This window comes from Channa argus, chromosome 7, assembly GCF_033026475.1.
Source record: "Channa argus isolate prfri chromosome 7, Channa argus male v1.0, whole genome shotgun sequence".
Lineage (NCBI taxonomy): Eukaryota > Metazoa > Chordata > Actinopteri > Anabantiformes > Channidae > Channa > Channa argus.
Window position 1 is genome coordinate 12,079,226 of NC_090203.1, and position 26,133 is coordinate 12,105,358.

General features: G+C 40.2%; 1 protein-coding gene across 5 annotated transcripts; it reads left to right on the forward strand.

Annotated features, from left to right (window-relative positions):
• Positions 1–449: 449 nt before the first annotated feature.
• atp8b2 (ATPase phospholipid transporting 8B2) lies at positions 450–26,065 on the forward strand. Of its 5 annotated transcripts, none has more exons than XM_067509142.1 (30): positions 450–1,205; positions 4,057–4,124; positions 9,372–9,430; positions 9,542–9,655; positions 10,478–10,576; positions 10,742–10,803; positions 10,958–11,033; positions 11,342–11,412; positions 11,516–11,595; positions 12,155–12,313; positions 12,392–12,480; positions 12,670–12,866; positions 13,278–13,398; positions 13,677–13,764; positions 14,087–14,121; positions 14,243–14,402; positions 14,517–14,705; positions 15,457–15,572; positions 16,112–16,276; positions 16,614–16,725; positions 17,351–17,456; positions 18,390–18,642; positions 18,868–19,051; positions 20,354–20,577; positions 20,673–20,756; positions 21,054–21,299; positions 21,428–21,566; positions 21,965–22,095; positions 22,827–23,429; positions 23,550–26,065. In XM_067509142.1, the coding sequence occupies exons 2-30, from the start codon at positions 4,100–4,102 to the stop codon at positions 23,646–23,648; spliced, it is 4,086 nt and encodes a 1,361-aa protein (XP_067365243.1). In that variant the 5' UTR covers positions 450–1,205; positions 4,057–4,099; the 3' UTR covers positions 23,649–26,065. The 5 variants fall into 5 exon arrangements, 4 of the variants coding, with proteins under 4 accessions (XP_067365243.1, XP_067365244.1, XP_067365241.1 ...); XM_067509143.1 differs by having other exon boundaries at positions 10,961–11,033; XM_067509140.1 differs by lacking the exons at positions 450–1,205; positions 4,057–4,124 and adding an exon at positions 5,289–5,886.
• Positions 26,066–26,133: the final 68 nt, after the last annotated feature.

Consider the following 26,133-nt stretch of genomic DNA (forward strand, 5'->3'; position numbering starts at 1 on the left):
TTCTACAGTATTTTCATTGAGAGGGAAACCATTTCATTGTTTCACTAACTTGCTGTAAGTCTGTGGGAGTGTGAGGAGAAGAGGGGCCTCCAGTATTAGGAGATCATAAACAGATTACTCCATTGTCTTGAGTCAGCCTGGGATACAGTACATCTCACTCGGCTAAAGGCTAAGCTTTTGTTGACAAAAATGATCGGTGAGCAGTCACAGTCACAGTACATCATTGTAACCCTGTTTGTCTTCAATGCATACAGCAGTCAGGAACCAGACTCAGGACACAAAGTAAATACTGATTAATGATGATAAATTATTAACTGAAAATCCCAAGGGCTGCCATGGCCAAGTAAAAACGAATACTCATTGTGATGGTCATTTAAATATAACAACACTTTAAATTAATGCATTTCTTTAAATTTGGGTTGTTTTATTAGTTCGGTATTTTATTCTGCTTTCAAACAAGCTTTGTTTTTTACTTTAAAAGCAACACATTATACTTCACATGCCATTCTATGCAGTTCCACATACGCTCACACTAATATTTATGAGTACTTTGTTGAATCCATATGCTGCGGATCCAATAGGCACGATACAGTAAGTTAGTAGCCTGTGATGAAAGGCGTAATGCAGATGTTGCGACCTTGAGCAGAGAACAGATGTTGAAGCAGGTAATATACTGACAGAGCAGTAGGGGGCGTTATCACACAAGGGGAAAACAAAGCACATGGCTATTGAAAAAAGTGCAAGGTGTGTGTTCAGGGTGATAAAGAGGCGGAGATTTCATGTGAAGATAAAAAAAATGTAAAATAAGAACCGAAACGTGCAATCGCGGCATAGTAAAAAAAAAAGTTTTGCTACAAAACAATGGTTGTAAAATCCGAATGAGCTAAATGTGAAATACTTAGGAGAAGTGAATCTAGGTTTGGTCATGGAAGCACAGGGGCTGTTCAGACGGAGGTGGAGAAGGTGAAGGAGGTGCAGCCCCTCTTCCTCACCCCCCTCCCCTCTCCTGTGTCCTGGCCGAAGCCAAACCCTCCCTCACCTCGACACGAAGTCTCCAGCTCATCCCTGGTGCCAGCGTCGCCCTCCCACCTCAGTGGCCTTATAATATCGCCTCCAGTTCAAGCCTGGAACCTCAGCACGACCTCGGCGAGAGGAGCAACGAGGATGTTTCCACCAGAAACCCGTTGATAACGCAACGTGAAAAGGTAGGTTGTGTTTCCTCAGCTGCTGTAACAGTGGTTAGCATCCCCTCCATGCGTGGCCATCCGGGTTGTTGTAGTCCTACATTATCAGCAGAAAATATTGATGAAGCTATGTCTACTTTTTCTCTTTGAAGTATACAGCTCTTATTACTGCATTAGTACTATACAATAATTATGCTTTTGTGAGTACAGAAGGTACAGGTCATAGTTTAAGGGGATTTTCACCCCTGTACTAAATAAGTTACTGTTTTACTGTCTGTCTTTGCCATTTCCTAAACTCAAAGTGAAAGTTTATTATATCACTGTGCAGTGACCACAGACATCTGGTACAGGTACACAGTTTACTGGATGTCTAAGGTGGCTTCACTAAAATGACTCACAGTGTGATATAGCATGTAAGCAACACAGTAAAAACACAGTTTTCCTACCTTTATTATAACATTCTAGTACTTTGTTCCTTCATTCTGTTTACAAGTATTACAAAAACTAAATCAGGACTTATTTATATATTTAATTTATTGAGAGAAGTCTCTCTGAGAGGCTACCTATATTTTTCAGCAACTCCCTGATCACATCTACACACATTCACACCTGGAAGCTGCCCAGTAAAATCACAGTCCGGCCATTAGCCACTGTGAAGCATTATACGTGGACCAACATGCGCTGCTTTTCACTTGTTCCAAGCAGATTCGGTGTTGTCAGTCTGGGGGATCACACTGGCTACCTTCCGGTCACTACATTGCCTCTCTATCCCTCTGGACCAACACTATCCTGTAGGCGAGTAGAAACACTGTACAACCAGTCAATTATTATTTAAAGATGTGTAGATAAGTGTGTAGTGCAGATGCCAACCTGAGCAAATCAGAAAGTGGAAATAATTAAAAACAACAATAAACATAACGAAAGACCAACATGTGGCCATTGCTCCCAGTTAACTTAACTATTCAAGCCTTTTACATTTTGAATTTAAAATGTTTTGTTTTTATGTTTTTGAAGATGTACTTAAAGAAGTTAAAAATCCTAAAATGACTTAAGTGCCTGTTTTAAGTTGTATCTCCAATATCATAGTTCATGTCAGTGGGGTGTAGACATCAACAAAGCTATATTATTATTTGCTTATGGTAATATTTTACTGTAAAAACTTCTGAAATTAAACTAAACCACTTTTTGTTATGGAGAATCCATAGAGAACGAATTGCTGAGAAAGACACATTGAATATTGGAGAGATTATGCCAAAGAAAATAGCAACAACATAAAAAAACAAAAACCCTTTTTATTATACTGGGTTGCACTCAACACACCCTATAAGTGTGTGATAATCGATAACTAATATATTGACTGTATTATATGGAATATGCTAAGCTGAGCAGACACTGCGTTGAAAGAAAATGAAAGGCCACCTTATGGACTTTCCCTTTGCTCTTTCCCACCTGGCTCTACTCAAAAATAGAGAAATTACATACAGTAATGAGCTAATTGTTTTAGGTTAATTCTACAGCTTTTTTTACAAAGAGAATAACAAACCTATTTAACAAACCAAAGTTGTCCGTGAGGGACTGGCTCTAAAGAATCATAACAGTAGATTTCCTGTTTTGTGTTATCATTCAGATGTGAAATACTGAAGTCAAAACATTTCATGAATGAACCTAAAGCCTCTAAAACTTTAGACAGACTGCAAGAAATTAAACCAAATCTGTCCAGAGCTCAAGAAAACTGTCCCTAGCTTTTATCACTGTTCTATTTTATATGGGCACTGCAGGTTTATATGGGTATACAAGACGACAGCGACAGAATGAAACAGAGAGACGGAGGAACGTGAGAACTGAAAGACTGAAATGAGGTGAAAGGACATGGCAAACACCTCTCGTTCTCACTCCCTATTTTTGGATAGAGAGAAAAGTAACTGGTAGAAAGTAAGTTGAGAGTAGGCAATAAAAGGCTACAGTATATGACAGAGCAAGGGATGATGCTGGAAACTGTAGCTGAAACCTGATTAGCCCTTCTCCCATGGAGAGAGGCAGAGCAGCTCTTTCTCAAGAGTATTGATTGGACATTCGCTGCATCGAGCCTCTTTGCCATGCTGTTTGTGCCCTCATGTATAAACTACAAAGCTGAGACAAAGACTCGCCTCTGCAGCCTCATCTTCCCCATCTCTCTGTCTCTCTGCACATTATTTAGCTGAGATTGAACAGTGAGTAAAAGCAATGAGGTGTACAATATTAACAAGTCAGCACAAATATGAGGTAAGTGAAGAGGGGAAAGTGACAGTGTGATAGATTATGAAGAAGAGAAGGAAAGGGAAGAGAGTAGAGGAGAAAAGAGGAGAGGAGAGGATGTTTTGCTATGCTGTGCAGGGACAAAATGCTGCTCCATTACTCTTTCTCATCTGCTATAGGGGGAGACTGACATGGATCTGGCCTGAACCACCAGTCCCCAGACACTGTGTGGCAGATAGACAGATGCTGCTTTCTGCTGAATGTCATTTCCTCATTATGGCTCCCACAGACCAGAGATGGCCTGGTGTGTGTGTGTCTGTGTGTGTGTGTGTTTGTGTGCTTTTGTGTAGTGGTTAAAATGCCTGACTGAAGTTCACTTTGTCACTTTGAGGCAAATAAATGTTTTTCACAGACAAAACTAAACTTGAATACAGGTGTGCTCACTGTTTAAAAACAAGATGAACCATCTCTCCTTCCCATTTTGTATCATAGGGGAATACTTGTATTACATGTCATCTTTTTGTAAATGGACTGCAGCGTTTGGCTTTCAACTGTGTTCCCCCCACTCCCTCACTTCTCAGTGCATCTCTTTGTTGTCTATTCAGTCTCCTTCACCTTGTCATCTTTCCCTCTGCAGACACTCCCATGGGCCAGAGCAGAATAACAGTGGCAGAGTGGAGATGTTTAGAAAGAAGCCTCCTCCAGGTCAGTAACCGACATTAAGCACACTCAAAATGTGTGCACTTATTTTCCTCAGTATGAGTGTCTCTGGTGGTTGTCACAAGGCCTTCAAAGTCCCATCTTTTTCTGATATAACAGTGACTTGATTGTGCTTGAACTTGCACTAACAATAAGTGGAGAATTTATACAGGATAGATTCTAATCGGAATTTTATCTGTTTAAATCAAGTCTTAAGTTGTTAAGCCCTTGGTGTGAATGCAGTCACATACAGTAACACTTTCATTGGTTAAATTGACCTTCTTCTCCACTGATAGTACCATAAAGTCTTTTCTTCAGCTTTGAAGACTAAACAAAGGAATATTAACAGCACAACCTGCCACATGCTAATGTGTGTTAAGTCTGTAAGCTTTGCATTAAACAAAAATCTCAGCAAAGTCAACAGACCTGTATATGCCAGTAAATTTATTCTGGCTCCTTATAGGATCCTAGCAGACATATAATGCAGAATATTTAAGGGCTCCATTATTGCCTTTTCACATGTAAACAACTGTAAAGTTCGAAGCCGATCAGTCATCATTACTTGCATGTTGAAGACTTTGGCTATTAAACAACATGTAGCAAAAGCAAATTACGGGACAGATTGTTTTGTTCTTGCAGTTTTGTAGAATAATGCATGTCGTTTACCCAACTCTTCCTGTCCCTCTGTTCTGTCTAACGCTTTATTTTGGTTTAATTACCTCATCATATACCGAGCCAAAGTACAGCTCTGACTCTAAATACAGTATATCTATCAAAATGTGATGGAATGCATTTGATGGACCATGATTTATTCTGAAGAAGTGAATGTTTTAATGGCAAACTAGAAACATCACCTGCAGTTTTCATTAGTCGTGTGTTTTATATTTCATGTATAGGATTTCCTCCCTGTCTCATGTGTCCAATGAACGGAGGGTATTGACTGAATGTGGTGGGCAATCTTTAATGTACTTGCACGAGGCTTGCTGAGCAGCACGTGCTCAGGCACCTGCCTTGTTGTTACCACTGCAGTGCACCGTCCCCCTTTAAACAAACAGGAAGCTGGACTGCTACACGAGCCACGGTGGCTCTAAATCTTTGATTCAGAGTCACATCATTGCACATTGCGCAGATCCAACATGGGCGCTCTAAGAGCTCTGCGGCTGCGGAGTCGGTTGCCACAGTAACGTGCATCAAACGCAGATATGCAGTTACGTAATGCCTACAGCGGCCAGTGTTTATGTTGTGGATGGGTGGATTGTGCAGACTTTGCACGTGGGTGCATGAGTTTGATGATGAGGCTGCTGAGCAGAATACGATTTGCGCCACTTACGTTAGCCCAACAACGATACAAAATCCAAGGTAATTTAACCCACTCACCGAGTAAACCGTGAAGTTGATGACTGACGTGTTTCTGCGGCAGAAGAGAGACAACGAAGCGGGGGATTGACCGAGTCTGTCTTTAAATGCATGTGTTTGGGTTTTGGGAGGGGAGAGAGGGCAACAGAGAGGATGGGACCGTGCGCGTTTAATCCAACTTCACTAAAGTTCCCCGCATCCCCGCGTCCTTGCGGATGTCTGGCGGTCACCTTTCATTGAAATTTATCGAAATCATTTAACAAAGATTTTGACGGTGACTGCTAAAGTTGAGAATAGATCAAGATGACTGTACCGAAAGAAATCCCGGAGAAATGGTTTCCAATAGTTCTCCCCAAGCAAAGAAAGAAACAGAAAGGACTTGACGGAGGCAACTCGAAAAAGAGGCGGACAGGTACGAGTTTGTGTGTCAGCTGGGGTTGAATTGGTCAGTGAAAAATCTTTTTTTTAGACTCTTCATTGTTTTGGTATGTCTCTCCATCGTCAACTTTTTAATTTCACACACTGCATTTTTAAATAAAATATTCCTCTCATCTGAGTCCCAGTTTCATTCTTAATCTCATGCATATATTGACTGAAGCTGCGTGTTTGTATATGTGTGTTTACATATCATATCATCTCAAAGGTCACATGTAATCATCTAATATGTAAAATAAGTGTCATTTGTCACAGGTGATGCCAGTTCTGCACTGTCTCTGTGTTTTGCTTAGCACTGCCTGTCCTGTATCTCGATAAGTAGAAGATAATCTGTCTAATATGATGCAAAGTAATCTGTTACTTTGATTAGTATTTTATCCATGTAATGGGATATGCTTCTATAAATAAAACTGAGTTTAATTCAAACAAAATTTTGGCCAAATACATGGATGTTGTCCTTGTGTCTAGTCCCTGAGACACTGGTCGATCTTTCAGGCGCCAGCCTTTGCTGTCACTGCACTGCCTTACATGTATCCTTATTCCTAAGCTTATCACAAATCACACTGGATGTGCACCTTCATTTGACCTCCAGCTCACCAGTCTGCCATTCTGTGATCTGCATCATTTTCACCGTGTGTGTGTGTGTGTGTGTGTGTGTGTGTGTGTGTGTGTGTGTGTGTGTGTGTGTGTGTGTGTGTGTGTGTGTGTGTGTGTGTGTGTGTGTGCTTATGTACGTGCATGCGCATGACTGCAGCTGATCCTGCCGTCCCATTTTCATCTAATTAAATCAGCCACAGAGTCTGAACTTGACACCATGGGCAATTCACCATAGCACAGATTTATTGTACTTTTTCGAGCCATAGGCAGAAGAGTGTTAAAGAGACTAGGGGCTGGATGAAAGTAACTCAGTGTTTTTGGATTAGCCTACGCTTAGTCATTCTGTGTAACACAGTATTAAGAATTTTAGTTTGAATCAATATTTGTGTACTCCTTTATTTCTCTGATGTCTGATGAAACCTTATGTCTGCCAAAGTAATCCTGCGACTCAAAGTTTCTCAGTAATGGAGCTCTATAAATCTTTACAGTCTGCGGCAGGGCTCCTAATGCCCTTGAGCTGTCAGAGACGTTTAACACTGAATGGCCAGTTTACTAAAGATGCTCATCTTTAGGTTGGTCAGCTAGCCCAAGAGCGGCTGGGACAAATGTAGCCTGGTCCTGACATCAGCTGGTGGGATGCCTTAGTGACTCTGTGCTTACCTGGCACAAGCAGTGCAGGCCAATGCCCCTTTGGCACTGCCTCTCAGACAGTCTCTGGTGAACACTTGCCCAGTAGAGCAACATAATGACCTTCAGCTGGAGTGGAGAAATCTCAGAGAGAAAAGGAAACAGGAGGGATTGGAGAAGTTTCAAAGCAACAAAATTTAAAGGATCTGCACTGAAAGGACCAGACAAATCTTGTCTGTATATTGTAATACTATTAAACCAAAGTCTAATTCTTACATTGTGCAATTTTACAAAAACTCAGAAACTAATCCAATTCATTATTTTTTGTTTTGAATGTTCTGGAAACCGTACGTGGTAACTAATTATTAAATAATTCTGTGTGTGTAACTTCATCGTGGATAATACAGAAATGTGCTGAACAGCCTCATGGCAACATATCGGATGTTGAAAGTGAGGCATTTTACCATTTCATGGAAAATATTAGGTAGTTTTGAATTTGATGGCAGCAAAAGATCAAAACGAATTTGTAACAATTTCAGAAAATTGTTTCTCATTGAAAAATTGAAGATCCGATTATCTACAATATATAATATGATCAAAAGATTCAGAGAATCAGGAGAAATCTCTGTGCGCAAAGGACAAGGCCAAAGGTCAAAACTGGATGCGCAGGATTTTCAGGCCCTCAGGCAGCACTGCATTAAAAACAGCCACCATGTTCTCTGGGCCAAATCTCATTTAAATATTCAGATGTACTGTTCTGTGGTCAGATTAATCCAAATTTAAATTCTTTTTGAAAACCATTGACCCCCTTTCCTGCGGACTACAGAGGGGAGGGGCCGTCCAGCTTTTTTTAGCAGACAGCTCAAAAGCCTGCATCTCTGATGGTATGGGGGTGCATTAGTGACTATGCTTACACATCTGAAAAGGCACCATCAGTGCTGAAAAGACAACAACCTGTGTCAGTCAGCAAGTGACTGCATCCTTCACAACAGCATATCTTTGCAGGAGAAGAGTCTGGGTGCTGAACTGGCCTGCCTGCAGTTCCGACCTTTCATCAATATAAAGCATTTGGTGCATCATAAAACACAAGTCCAGCAGCAAATGCCCAGGGCTGTTGAGCAGCTGGAATCATGCATCAGACAATAATAGGACAATAATTCTCTCCTAAAACTTCAGCAACTGGTCTCCTTACTTCCCAGACATTTACAGACAGTTATTAAAAGAAAAGGGGATGCTATACAATGGTAAACATCACCCTGTTCCAACTTTTTTGGCGATGGGTTGCTGCTATCAAATTCAAAATGAGCTAATATTTTTCATGAAATCGTAAAATGTCTCAGTTTCAGCATCTGATATGTTGTTTATGTTCTATTGTGAATAAAATATGGGTTGATGAGTTTGCAAATCAACAACAAAGAGATGCTCTTACATTATGTTGGTGTGAAAGATGTAAGGTTTGAGCTGAGAGATAGGTCAGCAGAGTGCTGCAGAAACACAGGAAACCACATTGTGTTGTTTTATGTCTGTGCATTTCATTCTGGGGTAATGGCATCTGTTGTTTGATGTCCCTTCCTGTGGTGCCTCACTGTCTCTCAGTATGTTAGGGACGCTGTGGTTTCAGAGCTACACTACCTCTGTGCATAACGCATGCTTTGGCCCTGAATTGTATATTTGTGCCTGTATGTGAATTGCGTACAGCCCTGTGCAAAACAGATCCTGTGATTTTACATTAAAAGCAGTCTCATCAATATCAGAGCAGGCAGGCATCAGCATAAACACAATCTTAAAAACATCAAGGGGTAATAAAATATAAATATAAAGAGAGTCCTACCACACCTGCTGATTGACACAGATATAATCACACTAATATAATGTTTTCTGTGTATTTGGCCTAGATTGGACATGCAGCAATTAAAAGACGGATGCAGCAACTATTTACAAATGAGGGGTACCTGGTTAGCTTAATAGTGCTACTTTATATTTGTTTTAAGAGGATGATTGTGTCAGTCCCTCTATCACAAGTGATAACTTGTCCTCTAGAAAATTTTTTTTAATGCATGTTGGAATGTCCTTCTTGTCCTACTTTTTTGTCTCTTTAGACGATGTTTATGATAGTTATGATACAGACATTTACATTATGTTTGTCAGACACGGATGCAGGGGTTTAGGCTCTTTCTAAATATCTTTGTTTTGATATCTTTGTTTTATGACTTATTGCATGTCTTGTTCTTATTGCAGAGGAGGAGAGGCGGGTCAGAGCCAATGACAGAGAGTACAATGAAAAGTTTCAGTATGCGGTAAGTGAGTGCCGTGTGTTTGCAGAACATGTGTCAAATGTATCATTTCAGCTAAAATATAGCAAAGTTATATCTACTTTATAAATTGTTTATCCCCTCCTTCTTATCCAGAGTAACTGCATCATGACATCCAAGTACAACATCATCACCTTTCTGCCCGTCAACTTGTTTGAGCAGTTCCAGGAAGTAGCCAACACCTACTTTCTTTTCCTGCTCATACTGCAGGTACAGTAAGGAGAGAAGGTGAAGAAAGCATTTACAGAGGGTTTTATAGCATAACGGAAGAATAGAGAAAATATACAAACTCTGCATCAGTGCCATTGTATGTGGGTGCAGTTGGGCTGTAAAAGGGCAGAGAGGTGTTAGTTTCACTGTTAAAAACAAAAGTGCTGTGTCGAAAACAAAGTTGGTTGGATGTGTATGCATAGGTAAAAGTGAAAGAATTGTAATAGGAAAGATCAGATAAGAACACGGAAATATTTAAAATCAAACATTTGCTCTTAGATCAGGTCTGTGAGAGTGTCTTGAATTAGTGAATCTTCATTGTTCTTCTGGTGTTTTACTCTGCTGACTCTATTTGTGAAAATACCACCAGTGTAGTCATCTGATTCATTTAAAATTGAAAGAGCATTTGCACCAGCCCATAATGTAGGTACAGTGTCTGTACTGCTCTGATTACTGGGTTAAATTTTTATTAATGTTAATGCGTGACTGTACACTCATTTTGGTTTAACCTCAGGTAAATTTTATACTCCTAGAGACTATGGGAGTTGTACAACTTTAGGTGGTCAATAAAAGCTTGGTGGGAAAAAATAAAATGATACATTAGTAAAGCCCAAACAATGCTTTAGCACACTCTGTGATAGTTATTCTCCTATGAATTAACAAATTAACAAGTGCTTACTTAAAAGAAGCACCCACAGAACTTTTTTATGGAAGGTGTCCCCCCACTACCAGTACCACAACCTACATGTAGCTGTGTTTGTATCACAACCTCTCCGTCCCTATTCAAGCATCTGTAGATTAACCTTCTTTCTCTCTGTCCAGTTGATACCTCAGATCTCCTCCCTATCCTGGTTCACTACCATTGTGCCTTTAGCTCTGGTGCTGAGCATCACTGCAGTGAAGGATGCTACAGACGATTATGTGAGCACATTTTTACGCAGCACATTGAGGCAATCATGCACATCAACAGGATACCATTACAGTGAAATGCAGTACTAGGACTTCTGATAAATTCTAACAGGCAATACTTTGAATTTAAGAGTCTTCTTTTAAATGAGCTCGACTCAGTTTCTTTGTTTCTTGCAGTTTCGTCACAAGAGTGACAACCAAGTGAACAACCGTCAGTCTCAGGTCCTCATCCGTGGATCGTGAGTCTGCTTTTTTGACATAACAACTGAGAATTCATCTTTGCTGTTGCTTCTTAAATGGAGTCTCGTGATTCTAAAAGCAACTGAAAAGTTTTATTTACGTTACAAGGATTTACTATTCACCTCTGTCCACCTATCTTTTCTGTTTCTCCAGCAGTCTTCAGAAGGAGAAGTGGATGAATGTTCGTGTGGGTGACATCATTAAACTGGAGAATAATCAGTTTGTGGCAGTAAGTGTGTACCCAGAAAACACACACACACACTCACACAGACACAAACATAATGATCAGTTGTCCTCGAGGGCCTTTTTCTACTCAGACTGTTTTGTTACACAGCACCACTGTTTAGGGTTCTCTTATCGTTTTAGACCTGCATGTGATCATGATGGCTATTTAAACTCTAATATGGCCCAAATTAGATGATGCTGAATGGATTTGGCTTTGATAAAAGATGTTACTGCTCTTCTAATTTGGTTCCTGTGTTGTCACCACTGTGGACTTGTTCCTGAGCTCTGCTATTGTGCTGTATCTGTTTTCAGGCTGACCTGCTCCTGTTGTCCAGCAGTGAGCCTCACGGGCTCTGTTACATCGAGACAGCCGAGCTGGATGGGTCAGAAAATACACAAAAACCTCATCATCAACTCAGTACGTCATAATCTGCAGATGCAACAGGACACTACTTCTAAATTGCTGTGTGTTGTATTGTCTTGCAGAGAGACCAATTTAAAAGTGCGTCAGTCTGTCTCGGTAACATCAGCACTTGGAGACCCAAACAACTTGGCTTTATTCAATGGTGAGATTTGAGAAGATTATGTTCTTCTTGGTTTCTCATTTGATTTTACTTCCTTTCTTGTTGATATAAAAGTCAACAATTTTCGGTCTGCTTCTGCACGTTTAACACAAACGATATCAACCTATACATCCTTGCACATGAAATACACATCCACACTGACACACACATTCTGCCCTCCCCTCACAACACTGAATGGCAGCCTATCATCACCCAAACAGCAGCAAACAAAACTAAGGAGTTTTAGTCAACGAAGCACACCCCCACACACTATTCACGAGCTCAAGAAAATGCATTACTGCAGTTCATCAACCCACACTTTGCCCCATACCAGTTTCCAAAAGATGTGGGTTTCTGTTTGAGTGTGTGCATATTTAGGTGTGTTACAACGGAATGATGTCATGTAGTTAATCAATTCAACACTAAATCATTAAGCTAGTCACTTAGAAATATATGTATTATTGTAATTGGATTTGGTGGACTTTTGTGATATAGTATCTTCAGATTTAGATGCATTTGTTTGTGAACAGTTTATTGTTTTTTTGACACATTGTGTGTGAAGGTGAGGTGGTGTGTGAGCCCCCTAACAACAAACTGGATCGTTTCTGTGGGACTCTGTACTGGAGAGAAAGGAAATACAACCTTACCAACCAGAATATGCTGCTACGGGGATGCGTCCTCCGCAACACTGAGACCTGTTACGGCCTGGTCATCTTTGCAGGTCTGTGTGTGTGTATTATCAGGTGTACATTGTATGTGTGTACCGTATGCATCAAACTTAATCTGTTACTGTACCAAGGTCCAGATACCAAGCTAATGCAGAACAGTGGCCGCACCAAGTTTAAGCGTACAAGCATCGACCGCCTGATGAACACTCTGGTCCTCTGGGTAGGAAACCCCAAACCTCTCACTTTCATGGCTCATAAGTATATCAGGACATGATCTCAGTCACTTGAATCTAGTTTCATATATATTATCTAATAATGTAGTTTATTTTTATTTGGGCTAAATGTAAGATATCTGATTGTAAATTAAGTCACTCCACTATTGCTTACTGTATGAAACTCTCTCTGTTAGATCTTCGGCTTCCTGGTGTGTATGGGTGTGATCCTGGCTGTGGGTAATGCAGTGTGGGAGAGAGAGGTGGGGTCCTTGTTTCAAATCTACCTGCCCTGGGACCCTCCTGTGGACAATTTTGTGTTCTCTGCCTTCCTCTCCTTTTGGTCCTATGTCATCATTCTCAACACTGTGGTGCCTATCTCTCTATATGTCAGGTGAAGAACAACTTGACCTCACTTGATGGTCCAAAGCATTAATTTATTGTAACCCTGCATGCACAGGGCCTTAGGTGATCAGGCTGCAACTTGGCAGTGAAAATATAAATGTAAAGAGACCAAACATGCAGTGAGGAAAGATTGCCTAAACAATCTCTACAGGCGACCAAATTTATCACATTACTGCATAATTGCAAATGCATTAATATCAATAAATAAATTGGTCACCCACCAGGCCACCTCTCTGGCGCAACCCCTGTATGTTTTCTGGAGATATCTGCACAGATATATGACAGCTGTTTTTTACAGCTCCACTTTTTCCAATTAACTGCTTTATTACTGTGTGTTATAATATTCTAACACTACTGGGTTTGTAACCCTACCCCTCTCTTATTCCTGTTTGTCTGCCAGTGTGGAGGTGATCAGACTGGGTCACAGCTACTTCATTAATTGGGACCAGAAGATGTTCTGTTCACAGTGTAACACAGCAGCTGAGGCCAGGACCACCACTCTGAATGAGGAACTAGGCCAGGTGGGCATCTACACATACTGTAGAAAGCAAACACAGTCATGCGTGCACACATTTTTGAATGTTTGTTTTGTCGTCCATTCACCCTAGTTTCTGTAGCTGTTCTTTCTCAAACAAAATCTACAACAACTGAATGATTAAGCCACTTGTTTCCAGCTTCACAAATGAAATGCATCTACAATTAATGTTCAGTACTGTATATGCAATCAAAAATTCCCATTGCAAAAATTAACTTTATTGTGTTTAACATACTGTTGCCATTTTGTTGCATTTTATTTTAGGTTGAATACATATTTAGTGACAAGACTGGAACTCTCACTCAGAATATCATGACCTTTAACAAGTGCTCTATTAATGGACAAACTTATGGTGAGTGCACACACATATACACAAATACACATACTGTATAGTTATGCTGAATCATCATGTGCACACAGGCTGACTTTCCCACCGTTTTCTTGAAAAGTCAAATATACAGTAACAAGCAGGTACAAAGCTGCAGCAACACTTTCTCCATTTGCTTTATAATTAGTACAGAGTTGTGTAGATCTGTATTCTTTTGATTAACAGCTAAATGTAAATACAGTACCTGATACGTTTGAGAATATTCTAACAAAAGCTTTTGGGAAATTACTTGGAAATGAAGGCCTTCCCGAAACACAACAAAATCTGCTTTTTGTGTTACTGTCAGGTGAAGTTACAGAACCACTTGGACCTCAGCCAAAGGTAGGCAGCCCCAAAAAATCTATTCTTTGCAAAAACACACATTCATACATTCTTATCCATAATGTACTTCTGGGTCATGGCATTTTAGTTCCTGACTTTTATATGACTCCTTTATATTTAGAAATTGGACTTTGCTCCCTTCAACCGCCTGGCAGACCCAAACTTCAGTTTCTATGATGAGACACTGCTGGAATCAGTGAAAGTGGGAGATTCACACACTCATGAGTTTTTTCGCCTGCTCTCCCTTTGTCACACCGTGATGAGTGAGGAGAAGAGTGAGGGTGAGAAAGATATAGGGAGTGGGGAGACTGGCAGGTTAAAAGGCATCAAACACAGACACAAAAACATCACCTGTATAATTTTTATTCTCCACTATTTATTATCTGTCTAACCAGGAGAGCTGGTGTATAAGGCCCAGTCTCCAGATGAAGGAGCACTTGTCACAGCAGCTCGAAACTTTGGCTTTGTATTTCGCTCTCGAACACCTGGGACGATCACCACCACAGAGATGGGACGACCTGTCACTTACACTCTGCTCGCCATCCTGGACTTCAACAACATACGCAAGAGGATGTCTGTTATAGGTATGCAGGACCTACTGTCTTTGAAAAAAAAAAAGTTGAATATTTTTGTTAGTAAAATTGGATTAAAAAAGAATGTACCTACTGTAACAGTAGAGATAAATGAAAACATTTCCAATCTGCTATTCAAACTGTTTCATAATTCTACCTCATTTACATTGATGCTATTGCATTGATTCATGCATCCAGGTGCACATATAATTTTAGTGCATGCAGTTAAAAACACCTATGTAAAAATAAGTTTAAGTACTCTGCATTTTTGTACTCACAATTTTCTGCTCTAGTTTGAGACCCTATAACAACAAGAGACGCTTGTTTACTTTTGATGTACATGTATATCACCAGTAGGTCATTGCTTCTCTGTTAAAATAAACAAATATGTACTTAAAACATCAACTACTCTCCTACTTGATGACAGAGATACGTTTATTAGTCATGTTTACATGTTATGCCTCAGTGAGCTATCACTGTGCGTTGCTGTGATTTCAGTAAAGTGCTGGAAAACTGCCTAGAAATCACTGGTCATAAATTACTCCTGCCTTTGCAACAACCTAGGTCCTGCAGCACAGGAGTGAGCTCACAGGGGTCTGAACACACACTAATACATCCGTGCCACACAATATTTAGACAGACAGCCTGTATGACCCACTGTTTGTACAAATAACATTTTTCTAATTGATTTAAAGGTGATGGAATAGTTGTTGGGATCCCTTGGGGTCGTTTGTCATCATTACAGTCTGTTATTAATTTTCAGTGCGTAACCCAGAGGGCAGGATTCGTCTGTACTGTAAAGGAGCTGACATTGTGTTGCTTGAAAGACTGCACCCCTGTAACCAGAAGCTGATGAATGTTACCTCAGACCACCTACATGTAAGTGAAAGCACACACAACAATGCCCAGTCATTTACATTTGCATTTACATTTTGTCATTTAGCAGACACTTTTATCCAAAGCGACTTACAAGTGAGGTACAAGACAAGCAAAAATTCAAGGAGAAAACATCAAAGCAAAATCCTATCAGAAAAAAGATCAGAAAGGAATTTTTATAGAATTAAGTGCTCAGGAAGGTGCAGAAGAGTTCTGTCTTCAGCTGTTTTCTGAATGTTGCATAGCATGCAGAGTTAGGTATCTCATTCCACCATCATGGGATCACCAAAGGACATAAGTCCTTTTTGGATGATTAAAAATGAGCCGTGCTGCTGCATTTAGTTATACTGACATCTAGTGTCTGCACTCTCTACAACAGCTGTACTATTGTCTTTGCATCTACTTTTCCTGTTCCTGTTTCCCAGGAAATATGTATCATCATAGAAATTATTTTGGCCTAAAAACGCAATAACAGTATAAGAGACCAACATCAGGCTCTCCTCCATATGTTTGCACATGTCTTTGAATTTTTTTGGCTGTAGGACTATGCAGCAGATGGTTTGCGAACCCTGGCTCTGGCTTACAGGGACTTGTCAGAGGACGAGTGGGAGGCATGGTCAGAGAGCCACCGCTGCGCTGACAAGGCCACCGACTGCAGGGAGGACCGACTGGCAGCCACTTATGAACAGATTGAACAAGACATGATGGTCAGTGACTTCTGAGAGTGTGCCTAAATGTGTGGTTTGTATCTAATGGGTGTTCTTTCAGTGGCAGTCTGACTTTCATTTTCTAAGCAAGTTGATTCTAACACTACATGCAGTATGCTATTCCTCAAAATGAAATAAAAATGGCAACGTAAAAAGGGAACTTAGCTAATTAGTGATGGGAAATTCCTTTCTTTTTTTGTAGCTGTCAGTTCACTGTGGGTTAGTTTCACAGAAACTTGTTTTTCACAGCATCAGTCAAACTGGCTTTTATGGCCTCCTCAAATATCCTGCAGGACACTGAAGTGTGTTTTTCTTTTTCTCCCCCTTGTGTTTCTAGCTCCTGGGTGCAACAGCTATAGAGGACAAGCTGCAGGAAGGTGTCCCAGAGACTATTGCTGTCCTCTCCCTGGCCAACATTAAAATATGGGTTCTTACTGGAGACAAGCAGGGTGAGCTTGCATGCTGTTGTTTAGAAAACATCAGAATTTGCAAAGAATCTAATAAGAGCTGCATCTTAGTCTACTTGTATAAACTTCTGTGGCCCTGCTTCTATTGCAGGTTCCATTGTAGTTACTGTGAACAAACTTGGTAAAGTTCTCTTTACCAAAGAAATACAGCGATTCAAGCAGCTTACTATAGATCTGGAAATGTGTGATGCAAGAATAAGTCCATATCAAATTAAGGTTCCTAAGACGAAAGACCTTTTTGTGTGTTACCATCAGTTGGTAAAAGTTGGTGGTCAAAGACACACGAGCACTCAGCATAAGAGGGCTGTGGCTGCAAGAGCACATGGACTCTGGGAGGCTGCAGTCAGATTAAGGTGCTCAACACTGAATGAGCTCAGATCTTTGTGTCAGTGTCACACCTGAATATTTGCGTTATACTTTGTAGAAAATCTGTGCTGTTGATCCCTATATAAGAAAAGGTGTTAGTTTTTTCTGTTAGGTAACCAGATTTAAAATGCTCAACTTTTGTCTTTTTGATCTGTTTAAATTGGTGCCTGTTGTCTTTATATTATATCTTCTCTGTGTTTGTCTCAAATGTTTAACTCCAGTAACCCTCTTGTTCACGCAGAGACGGCAGTCAACATAGGTTACTCCTGCAAAATGTTGACAGATGATATGACTGAAGTGTTTATCATCAGTGGACACACTGTCCAGAGCGTACGGCAGGAGCTCAGGTCAGTCTGCTTTCTCTCTAACTCTCTACACTGTAGGATCTGCATTGTGATATAAAAATACATAAGACAGGTGTTGCTTAGAAAAAAATTAAGAAGTATATGCATGATTGGAGAGAGTAGGTGTGGCAGCAAAATGTTCCAGAAACAGAATTACTGAACTTTGACTTTGAACTTCGACTTTGCCGACTTTTTGAAAATAATTAGGACTAAATCCATTGCCCCCCAAAAGTTTCCTAATTAAAGTGTACATTCATAGTGAGTTCTTTACAGTAAATGCTTAAACTGTATATTCTTTGAAAATGTGAAAAAAATCTAGTGTGAAACCAGCATATGCCAAGGATTTTCGTAGTTTCATAAAAATATGGTGTCATAAGTGATACTAGTTGAGAATTTCACTCAAACAGTATGAGCATAAAACAAATACAGTTTTCTTTTTACAGATGTTTGACTTTGTCAGTGACTTATTTAAATGTATGAGCACACAGTCTTTTCCTCTTATGTGTGGTTCCTAAACATTTTTGTGACAAAAATATTGCACAGCACTTCCCGTAACATTATTAAAAGTAAGGGACTTGCCTTGATGAGCTCACCGAACATATGACAACATACCACAGAGCATACTGCAATTATATAAATCTAATATAAATAAATAAAATAATAAAACTCAAAAATGCCAAATGTTACATGAATATATATTAAATTATCTCTGAACACCTGACCAACTAACACCATAGTTAGTTTATTCCCGGAAATGTACTTGCTGCCCTCCTGATTTTGTGTATTTAATTTGTTTGTGTTTAATTTGAACAGTTTCCATCTCTTTTGTGCCTCTGTCATCACTTTTGACCTATGTATGGGAGAAAAGTTGGATCTCTGTGCTCTTGTTGTGAAACATTCAAACCCGGTTAATCTGGAGCTTGTCTTTCTTATCAGGAGGGCGAGGGAAAGGATGATTGAGCATTCACGAACCAGAGATGGAGTGAAGGAGGAGCGGATGGAAGGATGGGGAGAGGCATGTTACATGGGCAACGGGTTCAAAGAAGGACAAGGAAGCGATGGTATAGGAGGAGGAGGAGGAGCAGGAGGAGAGAAACAGCTGCAATGCTCTCCTCCACCTCCACCTCCCTCCCATCTCATGGACAACATCCCTGGAGAATTTGCCCTTGTAATCAACGGTCACAGTCTGGTATGAATAACATGGCCCCACACTGTCGTACACACTCTTATGCAAAACCAGCAGGTGAACGAAGGATTAAACTGTCAACTGTCAGGAAACAGCAAGTTGCTAAAAATGTGTTACCAACAAACCATGTTTTTTTCTTAAATTATTTCTAATGCTGCTACTCCTTGGTGCTGACACATTATATTTTCTCCTAAACATCTCAATTCTCCCTTTCTTGTTCTGTGGTAGGCCCATGCTCTAGAAGCAGACATGGAAATGGAATTTGTGTCGACGGCGTGCACGTGCAAAGCCGTGATCTGCTGCAGAGTGACCCCATTGCAAAAAGCTCAGGTGGTGGAGCTCATAAAGAAACACAAGAAGGCCGTGACTCTGGCTATAGGAGATGGAGCTAATGATGTTAGCATGATCAAAAGTAAGTTGTACTGATTTGATCAATAGATTAAGGATACGGAGAGGAGAGGAGGAAGTGGAATCCGACTATTGTTGAGGCAGAATGAAAAGAGAAAGAGAGAAGTAGAGTTTAGCCATGTTTGTGGCGTGTCTACCTTTAGGCAATAGAACTTTTCAGCAGAAGTTGGTTATCTGCGAGGTCTTACTAGCAGTGATAGAAACTGTGTGGAAATATATGTTGCAGTAGGTGACATGTCTTCATCAAGGTAGGAGCTGGTTTCTTAGTCATAGACAACGGCTTTCGGCTTGTCCCCTCGGGGTCCCCACAGTGGAATGTATTCCACACATGGATTTAACATGAGTTTTTACTTACTCAGTAAGTTTTTGGAGTATCATTTTACATTCTACTTACCCAGAGCTTGGCCTTCATGACACATAACATGTGCTGTGTAGGCCGTCAGTGATCAAACTCACTCACTTAATTTTTAATTCTTGTGGAAATACCGGTTACTAACATACCACATAGGTAAGGTTGAATTTAGAAATGTAGATAAAATGACGAAGACATCTTAAATATTATAATATAATAATATAATAATATAATACAGCTTCTGGTGAACAGGAGTTAAAAAAAGGTCATATAGAATAATATTCTCAGGAAGTGTCAAGGGAAACAAAAAGAAAAGGCTTGATGTCAAAAGGTTTAACTCAATAACCCAAAGTTCTGTTTATGTATGTGTGTTTTTGTAATACTCTGTGTTTTTCAAATGTTGCCTCACCTTTCTTGTTTGTCTGTGCATGTGCATCGTATGTACGTGTAGACATGAATGTTTCTTCAGTCATGTTTTTGCAAGTACAAAGCAGAAGTCATTACAGTAGTCACTGGTGGGGTGACACCCTGTGACTTTTTTATCAAAATATGTGAGGCTACTACCTTTTAAAAGGACAATATTCATTAATAGTTTATAAGTTGTGATTAATGCTTTTATTTAAAGTAATAAATCAGCTGTTAGTGCTTTATTAGTCATTTATAAGCCATTAATAAGTCCATTGTTGTGTTACCAGGTTGTGAAAACTCATGAACCTTATCAATTCGTAATGAAAACCCATAGAACAGACGATAATATTGATAATAAATCAATGTATTAACGTGGCCAGCTATTGATATGAAGGATGGTTAATTGTATATATACATATTGGATTTGGCTGCCCGAATTGAACTTTTTACTTATCCAGATAAGTTTTAATTTTTTTAGCTCGTTGTGTAGCCCACAGTATGGAGAAAGCTTGTATTTTTTAAAACCCCTCCCCTCCACTGCTTCAGGTGCTCATATTGGAGTCGGGATCTCAGGTCAGGAGGGGATCCAGGCAGTGCTGGCCAGTGACTACTCCTTCTCCCAGTTCCGCTTCCTTCAGCGCCTCCTGCTGGTTCACGGCCGCTGGTCCTACCTGCGCATGTGCCGCTTCCTCTGCTACTTCTTCTACAAAAACTTTGCTTTCACCATGGTACACTTCTGGTTCGGCTTCTTCTGTGGCTTCTCTGCTCAGGTCAGAAAACGAAGGTCATGGGGGCACGACCACCAATTACAAACTAATGATTCAGGATTTTCACTTTGTGTGTGTGTCCATCTTTTCTCCTATAGACAGTTTATGATCAATACTTCATCACTCTCTACAACATTGTCTACACTTCTCTCCCTGTGCTGGCCATGGGGATATTTGACCAGGTCTGTTTATATTATTACATATGCATAGACCTTACACTCCATGATGTATCTGTATGACAGTACTGCTGACAGTTGATAACAGAAATATTTAGCCATATTTTAGCCATGCAGGGTAAACTGAATAGACATCAGTGATTCCCAGAGGATAAATCCTGTTGACTTTAGCGAATCCCCAACTTTTCCTTTAACACCATCGTTAGGTTTATATTTGTGAATTAGACAGTGACTCTAAACAACAGTAGTTACTAAAATGTGTTCTGTTTTAATCAGAGCCCATCATGTCCTCTCTTACTATAGGATGTTCCTGACCAAAGGAGTCTGGAATATCCTAAACTCTATGAGCCTGGGCAGCTCAACCTCCTCTTCAACAAGAAGGAGTTCTTCATCTGCATCGCCCAGGGCATCTACACATCAGTGGTGCTGTTTTTTGTCCCCTACGCCATCATGTGTGGCGCAACTCAGAGCACTGGAGTGCCCCTCGCCGACTACCAGACCTTTGCTGTCACCACAGCAACTGCTCTGGTTATTGTGGTCAGTGTACAGGTGAGTAAGGCCTGAGCTGTGTTAGCTTTCCTCACATCTGGTACCATCTATAATTAACTTCAGTTTGTTCCATCATAGTTTATTAACTGTCCCCCTGTGATGTGTTTTGCATGTGCATCTGTGTGTAGATCGCACTTGACACAGGCTTTTGGACAGTTTTCAACCACGTGTTTGTGTGGGGTTCTTTGGGCTCCTACTTCACCATCATGTTAGCTCTGCACAGTCAGACCCTCTTCAGAATCTTTCCTAATCAGTTCCACTTTGTAGGTCGGTCCCCTTTCTCTGTTTGTCTTTCTCACACACATACACATATACACACACACTTACTAGAGCCTGATAAGTGCTGAATTTTGTGGTCAATATCAACAGATATTTAAGTTTTTTAACAGTATAATAATATTTAAGTATGGTTTAAATTTATACTTTGAATCTCTCAAATTTGAGTAAAAAAGTATGTTTAGTAAGTATAGTAATAATATGCATGTTATTTCTGTAATAATGGTATATTCTGGCAATAAAACAGGCTCATTTCACTTCAGCATTGAGATTGTTATGTAAATATGATCATGTTTCTGTTCATGTATACTGGATATAGTGAAATTCTATAAAATCCTTAATTGTATTTGTTTGTGATTGTGTGTATATGTATATGTTTGTGATTACAGGTAGTGCTCAGAGTACATTATTGCAGCCAGTCGTGTGGTTAACTATTGCACTGGCAACAGCAATATGCATTGTTCCAGTTTTGGCCATCCGCTTCCTTAAACTGGATCTCAAGCCTCAGCTCTCAGACACGGTCAGAAAACACACCAATATGCAAACATTACACACACATTCACCTTCTACATAGCAGCATGTGGCAGGTGTCTTCATACACGTCAGTTTAAATCTGGGCCCAGTCAATGATTAACTGCGCACGCACAAACAGTTCGTCGAAATGTGTGTGATAATGAGGTCATGCTTAGCGTCACTGGTCCCATGCACTTTAAATATTCCAGAAATATTTACTTAATTTGTGGACCCTAATGACACAAGTTCCTTTTGTGTAAATGTTGTATGTGTAAAAGTTGTGTGTGGCCTTTTCAGTCACTGTGGTTGGACCTAACTTGGTGTCAAACCAAAGCCACTGTCTCGACTTTTATCAAGAAGTTCCCTTTTTATTTCTCTAATGTGTTGTTACTGGGTATTGAGTTAGAGTTTTGGGTAAAAAAGGGACTTAATGGAAAAGACCTGCACTGACTAACCTACTACTAGCAAGGGAGTCGTCAATGGAAAATAATACTAAATTATTACTAAAAGTCCAATTATTAGAACACATTTTCTGGTAGATGACCTGCATTTCCTTGTATATGAATTGAATGTTTTTGTGTATGTTTTCAGGTGGCCCTTAAAGGTCTTATATTTATACTTTGATGAAATGCTTCTGTCTACACTCAAATCACAGCTGAATTCTTACTTTCACAGTTATCGACTGTCAATAACTACCCTAAATGACATCCCTCATATTCTCCTCTGTTTGTTCTCCAGGTGCGTCACACTCAACTGGTGCTGCAGAAAAAGCGTAAGCCTTTAGGTTGTAGTGTGGGAGCTGCCTGGCGTGGCACAGGCAGCATGTCGGAGGGCCGTCTGGGAGCTCGTGGTGGTTCTAGGAGGTCAGGCTATGCCTTTGCCCACCAGGAGGGCTTTGGAGAGCTGATCACCTCAGGGAAAAACATGAGGCTCTCATCTCTGGCTCTGGCCACTTTTGCCTCCAGACACAGCTCCAGCTGGATTGACACACTCCGCAGGAAGAAACATACTCACACTCCCCCCAGCACCTCAGAGGAGGGCAGTCCGGCACCTAGTTGTGTCTCTGGGTCAGTTCCTACGCTCTCAAACTCCTCCTCTGTTCTAGGTGGGTCACAAGACACAACCATTGAGGAGGAAACAGGTACAACACTAGCCCAAGATCCACAGACTGTTCCTGCTTCATCCTCACAAACTGCACCAACTTTAGCAACACATTCAGAAGCAGAACAACCTCAGGATTCACCCCAGACCCTCAGTGCTGGAGTCCTTACATCCAAGTCAGGGAGGTGCCATGAAGGAGACTCATCTGGAGGTTGGATGTTCACTCTGGGGACTATGCAGGTGAATTGCAGTTGTTTGCTATTCATGTATTAATATAAAACCCACTGCAACACAAACACCCCTCTGTGTGACTGAATTTTTAAAGTCACACTGACACTTGAATCTTTCTCTTTCCAATAGGAAGCTCTGTTTGGCTGGAGGAGTATTGCAGCTCGCACTGGTCCATCCAACAGCCCAGGTGTGGCCTGTGATGCCAAGGAAACAATCCACATTGAGTAAAACATTCAGAATAGATGGAGGGATGCTCCAGACTGTCTGTCGGATGCTTGCACACACTGTAGAGGATGTGTCACGTGCTTTTGTGGAGAAAAACCGAGACACTGAGTGTGCATAGACTGTTATCAAAGTGACAACCACACAGTGCTCTTCTCAGTCTGTTCTCTTCCCAGCTGCTATGTCTCAAAATAAATGAATTTCACCCAAAACACAAGAGGAAGTGGCACTTCCTGACGACATGGACTGCCAGCCATGAATTGAAATTAAATGGCGATATACTGCACATAAACCATTCATCGCATATGATGATTATGATGGTAAATGTCGGACAGATCATCAGTGAGACAGCTCTACTGAGGGGCTAATTATGTAAACGATTGCTTTCACGTGTGTTATTAAAATTAGCCTCATTCACAGCCAAGCTACACAGTATCTGTCAAAATCTACAATTAGATGAATAATTGAGCAGAATAACACAACTTCCAACCAGTGAGGTACAGGCGTTATTATTTGTAAGTGTTTTCTGTCAAAAATATCAAGCCTCTCTGTTCACTATAGTTCTCAGTGAGAACGATACTTTAGTTAAATACACAGTTATATATTTAAGTCACTTCTCTGTGTTTGATGGGTTTTTTTATTCTAGCCTGCATGATTTCTTTTTTGCATCATATTGATGTGTTTTATTGTGGGCTCGTTGTTTGTACCTTAAAGCAAGACCTCAGTGCTGTTTCTTGTATTTGCAAGTTAGGCCTTTTCTGTGGTCTGACAAAGAGCCAGATCATGGTGTTGTGATCTAATGTCTGGCACCACCACAGTCTGAAAAACTGAAAGCAAGACAAGCTGCCACTAGAACTTGTTTTCACTGTATAAAATGTTAAAAGAAAAATCTGAATCTAATTGTTTGCAAATGTTTTGAAACTTGCATTTGATTGTAGGTACAACTACAAGATACTAAATGTTGAAAGAGAGACAGATTTTATTTTTGCTCATTTTTTATTTGATGGCAGCAACACATTTCAAAAAAGTTGTGACAGGGACAAAGACTGTATGGCACTTTGCTTAACAACACAAGGTGTTTGGAAACGGAGGGGACCATTGGTTTTAGTTTTGAATGTGATTTGTTTTTCAAAATTTTCAACAGGATTTCAGCTGCTGAAGAGTTCAGTACTTTTGTCATATTTCTCACTTCACAACACACCAAATGTTGTTTTTGAATAATGTTAAACAATTTTGGTTAATCTTGCCTCATTTTTGCTGTACATCTGAAACACTTCCTCCCTTGGGTGTCTCTTTTTATACCCCCCAAAAAACTCCTGAGCCTTTGTCACTTAAGCTACAGTACACAGTTTTGATAAGTTCCAGTAGATGATTATACAAATTATCCAGTCACTTGTTTCCCCTCTGATTTGAAACATGTCACTGACATCAACTTTACAACTGCTGGTATATTTTTAAAACCACAAATTTTTCACTTTCAGCATTTAATATATTAACTTTGTTCTGCTTTTAGTCAAAAATAACTTTTAAATGCTTTGCACATCATTGCGTTCTGTTTGTAGAATGCAATGCTAACAAATGCAATGCTAACAGCTGACAAAGTATCCCAACTTTTTGGGAAACAGGTTTGTACTTTACTACAGGTTTGACGTGGACACAGTGCAAAGAAACATTGTGTAAATCATAGGGAAGATCAAGATATTTAAAGGTTGTTGCTTAAAGTCTCAGCTATAACTTCTTTTCATTTAATGTGAAAAGTGAAAGTGAAAAGTGCTTTAAAGCTTTATTTGTCCATGTGTAAATGGAATTTGTTTGGGGGTAATCACACCTTAGACATACCCATATTTGCTCTTAAATTTGTGGTTCCAGATATATAAATTAGTCTATAGGGGGCCTGGTGGCTCAATGGTAAGATCATCAGGTTGGAATAGAGAAGGCTGCAGGAGCGAATCCCACCCCACCAGGTGTGGTCCTGGCCAGCCACCAAAGGCCACCTTGGTGCCGTCCTGAGTCCAGATAAAAATGTTAGGTTTGAGGCAGGGAGGGCCAAACTCATGCCACATCAACGTGCGGAATGCATTACACTGTGGCGACCCCTGAAGGGACAGGCCGAAAGCTGTTGATCTATACATAAATCAGTCAAAACATCTGTGTTTTAAATGTTTGTGTCAAATACTGACCTGTGACCCACAGTGGGGTGAGCTAATCATTAAGCAGGGTAACTAGAGGAACAGTATAAAGCTGTTTTGGTATGTTTCTGTTCTATTGCAATAATCAAATGAGCTGAAAACAATAGAATGTTTACCAACAAGATGAAAATTAATGTACTGTACGGGCCCACACCTTGTTTAACCATGGCTTGTTTCTTAGGGGGAATATGGAGCTGTTAAATGGAGATCAATAAATTTGTTGTCTCTCATGCACAGGAGTGAAACATAATGTGTCCATGCAAATGGTATTTCATGCGCTGTCGCAACCAAAGTTAGAAATG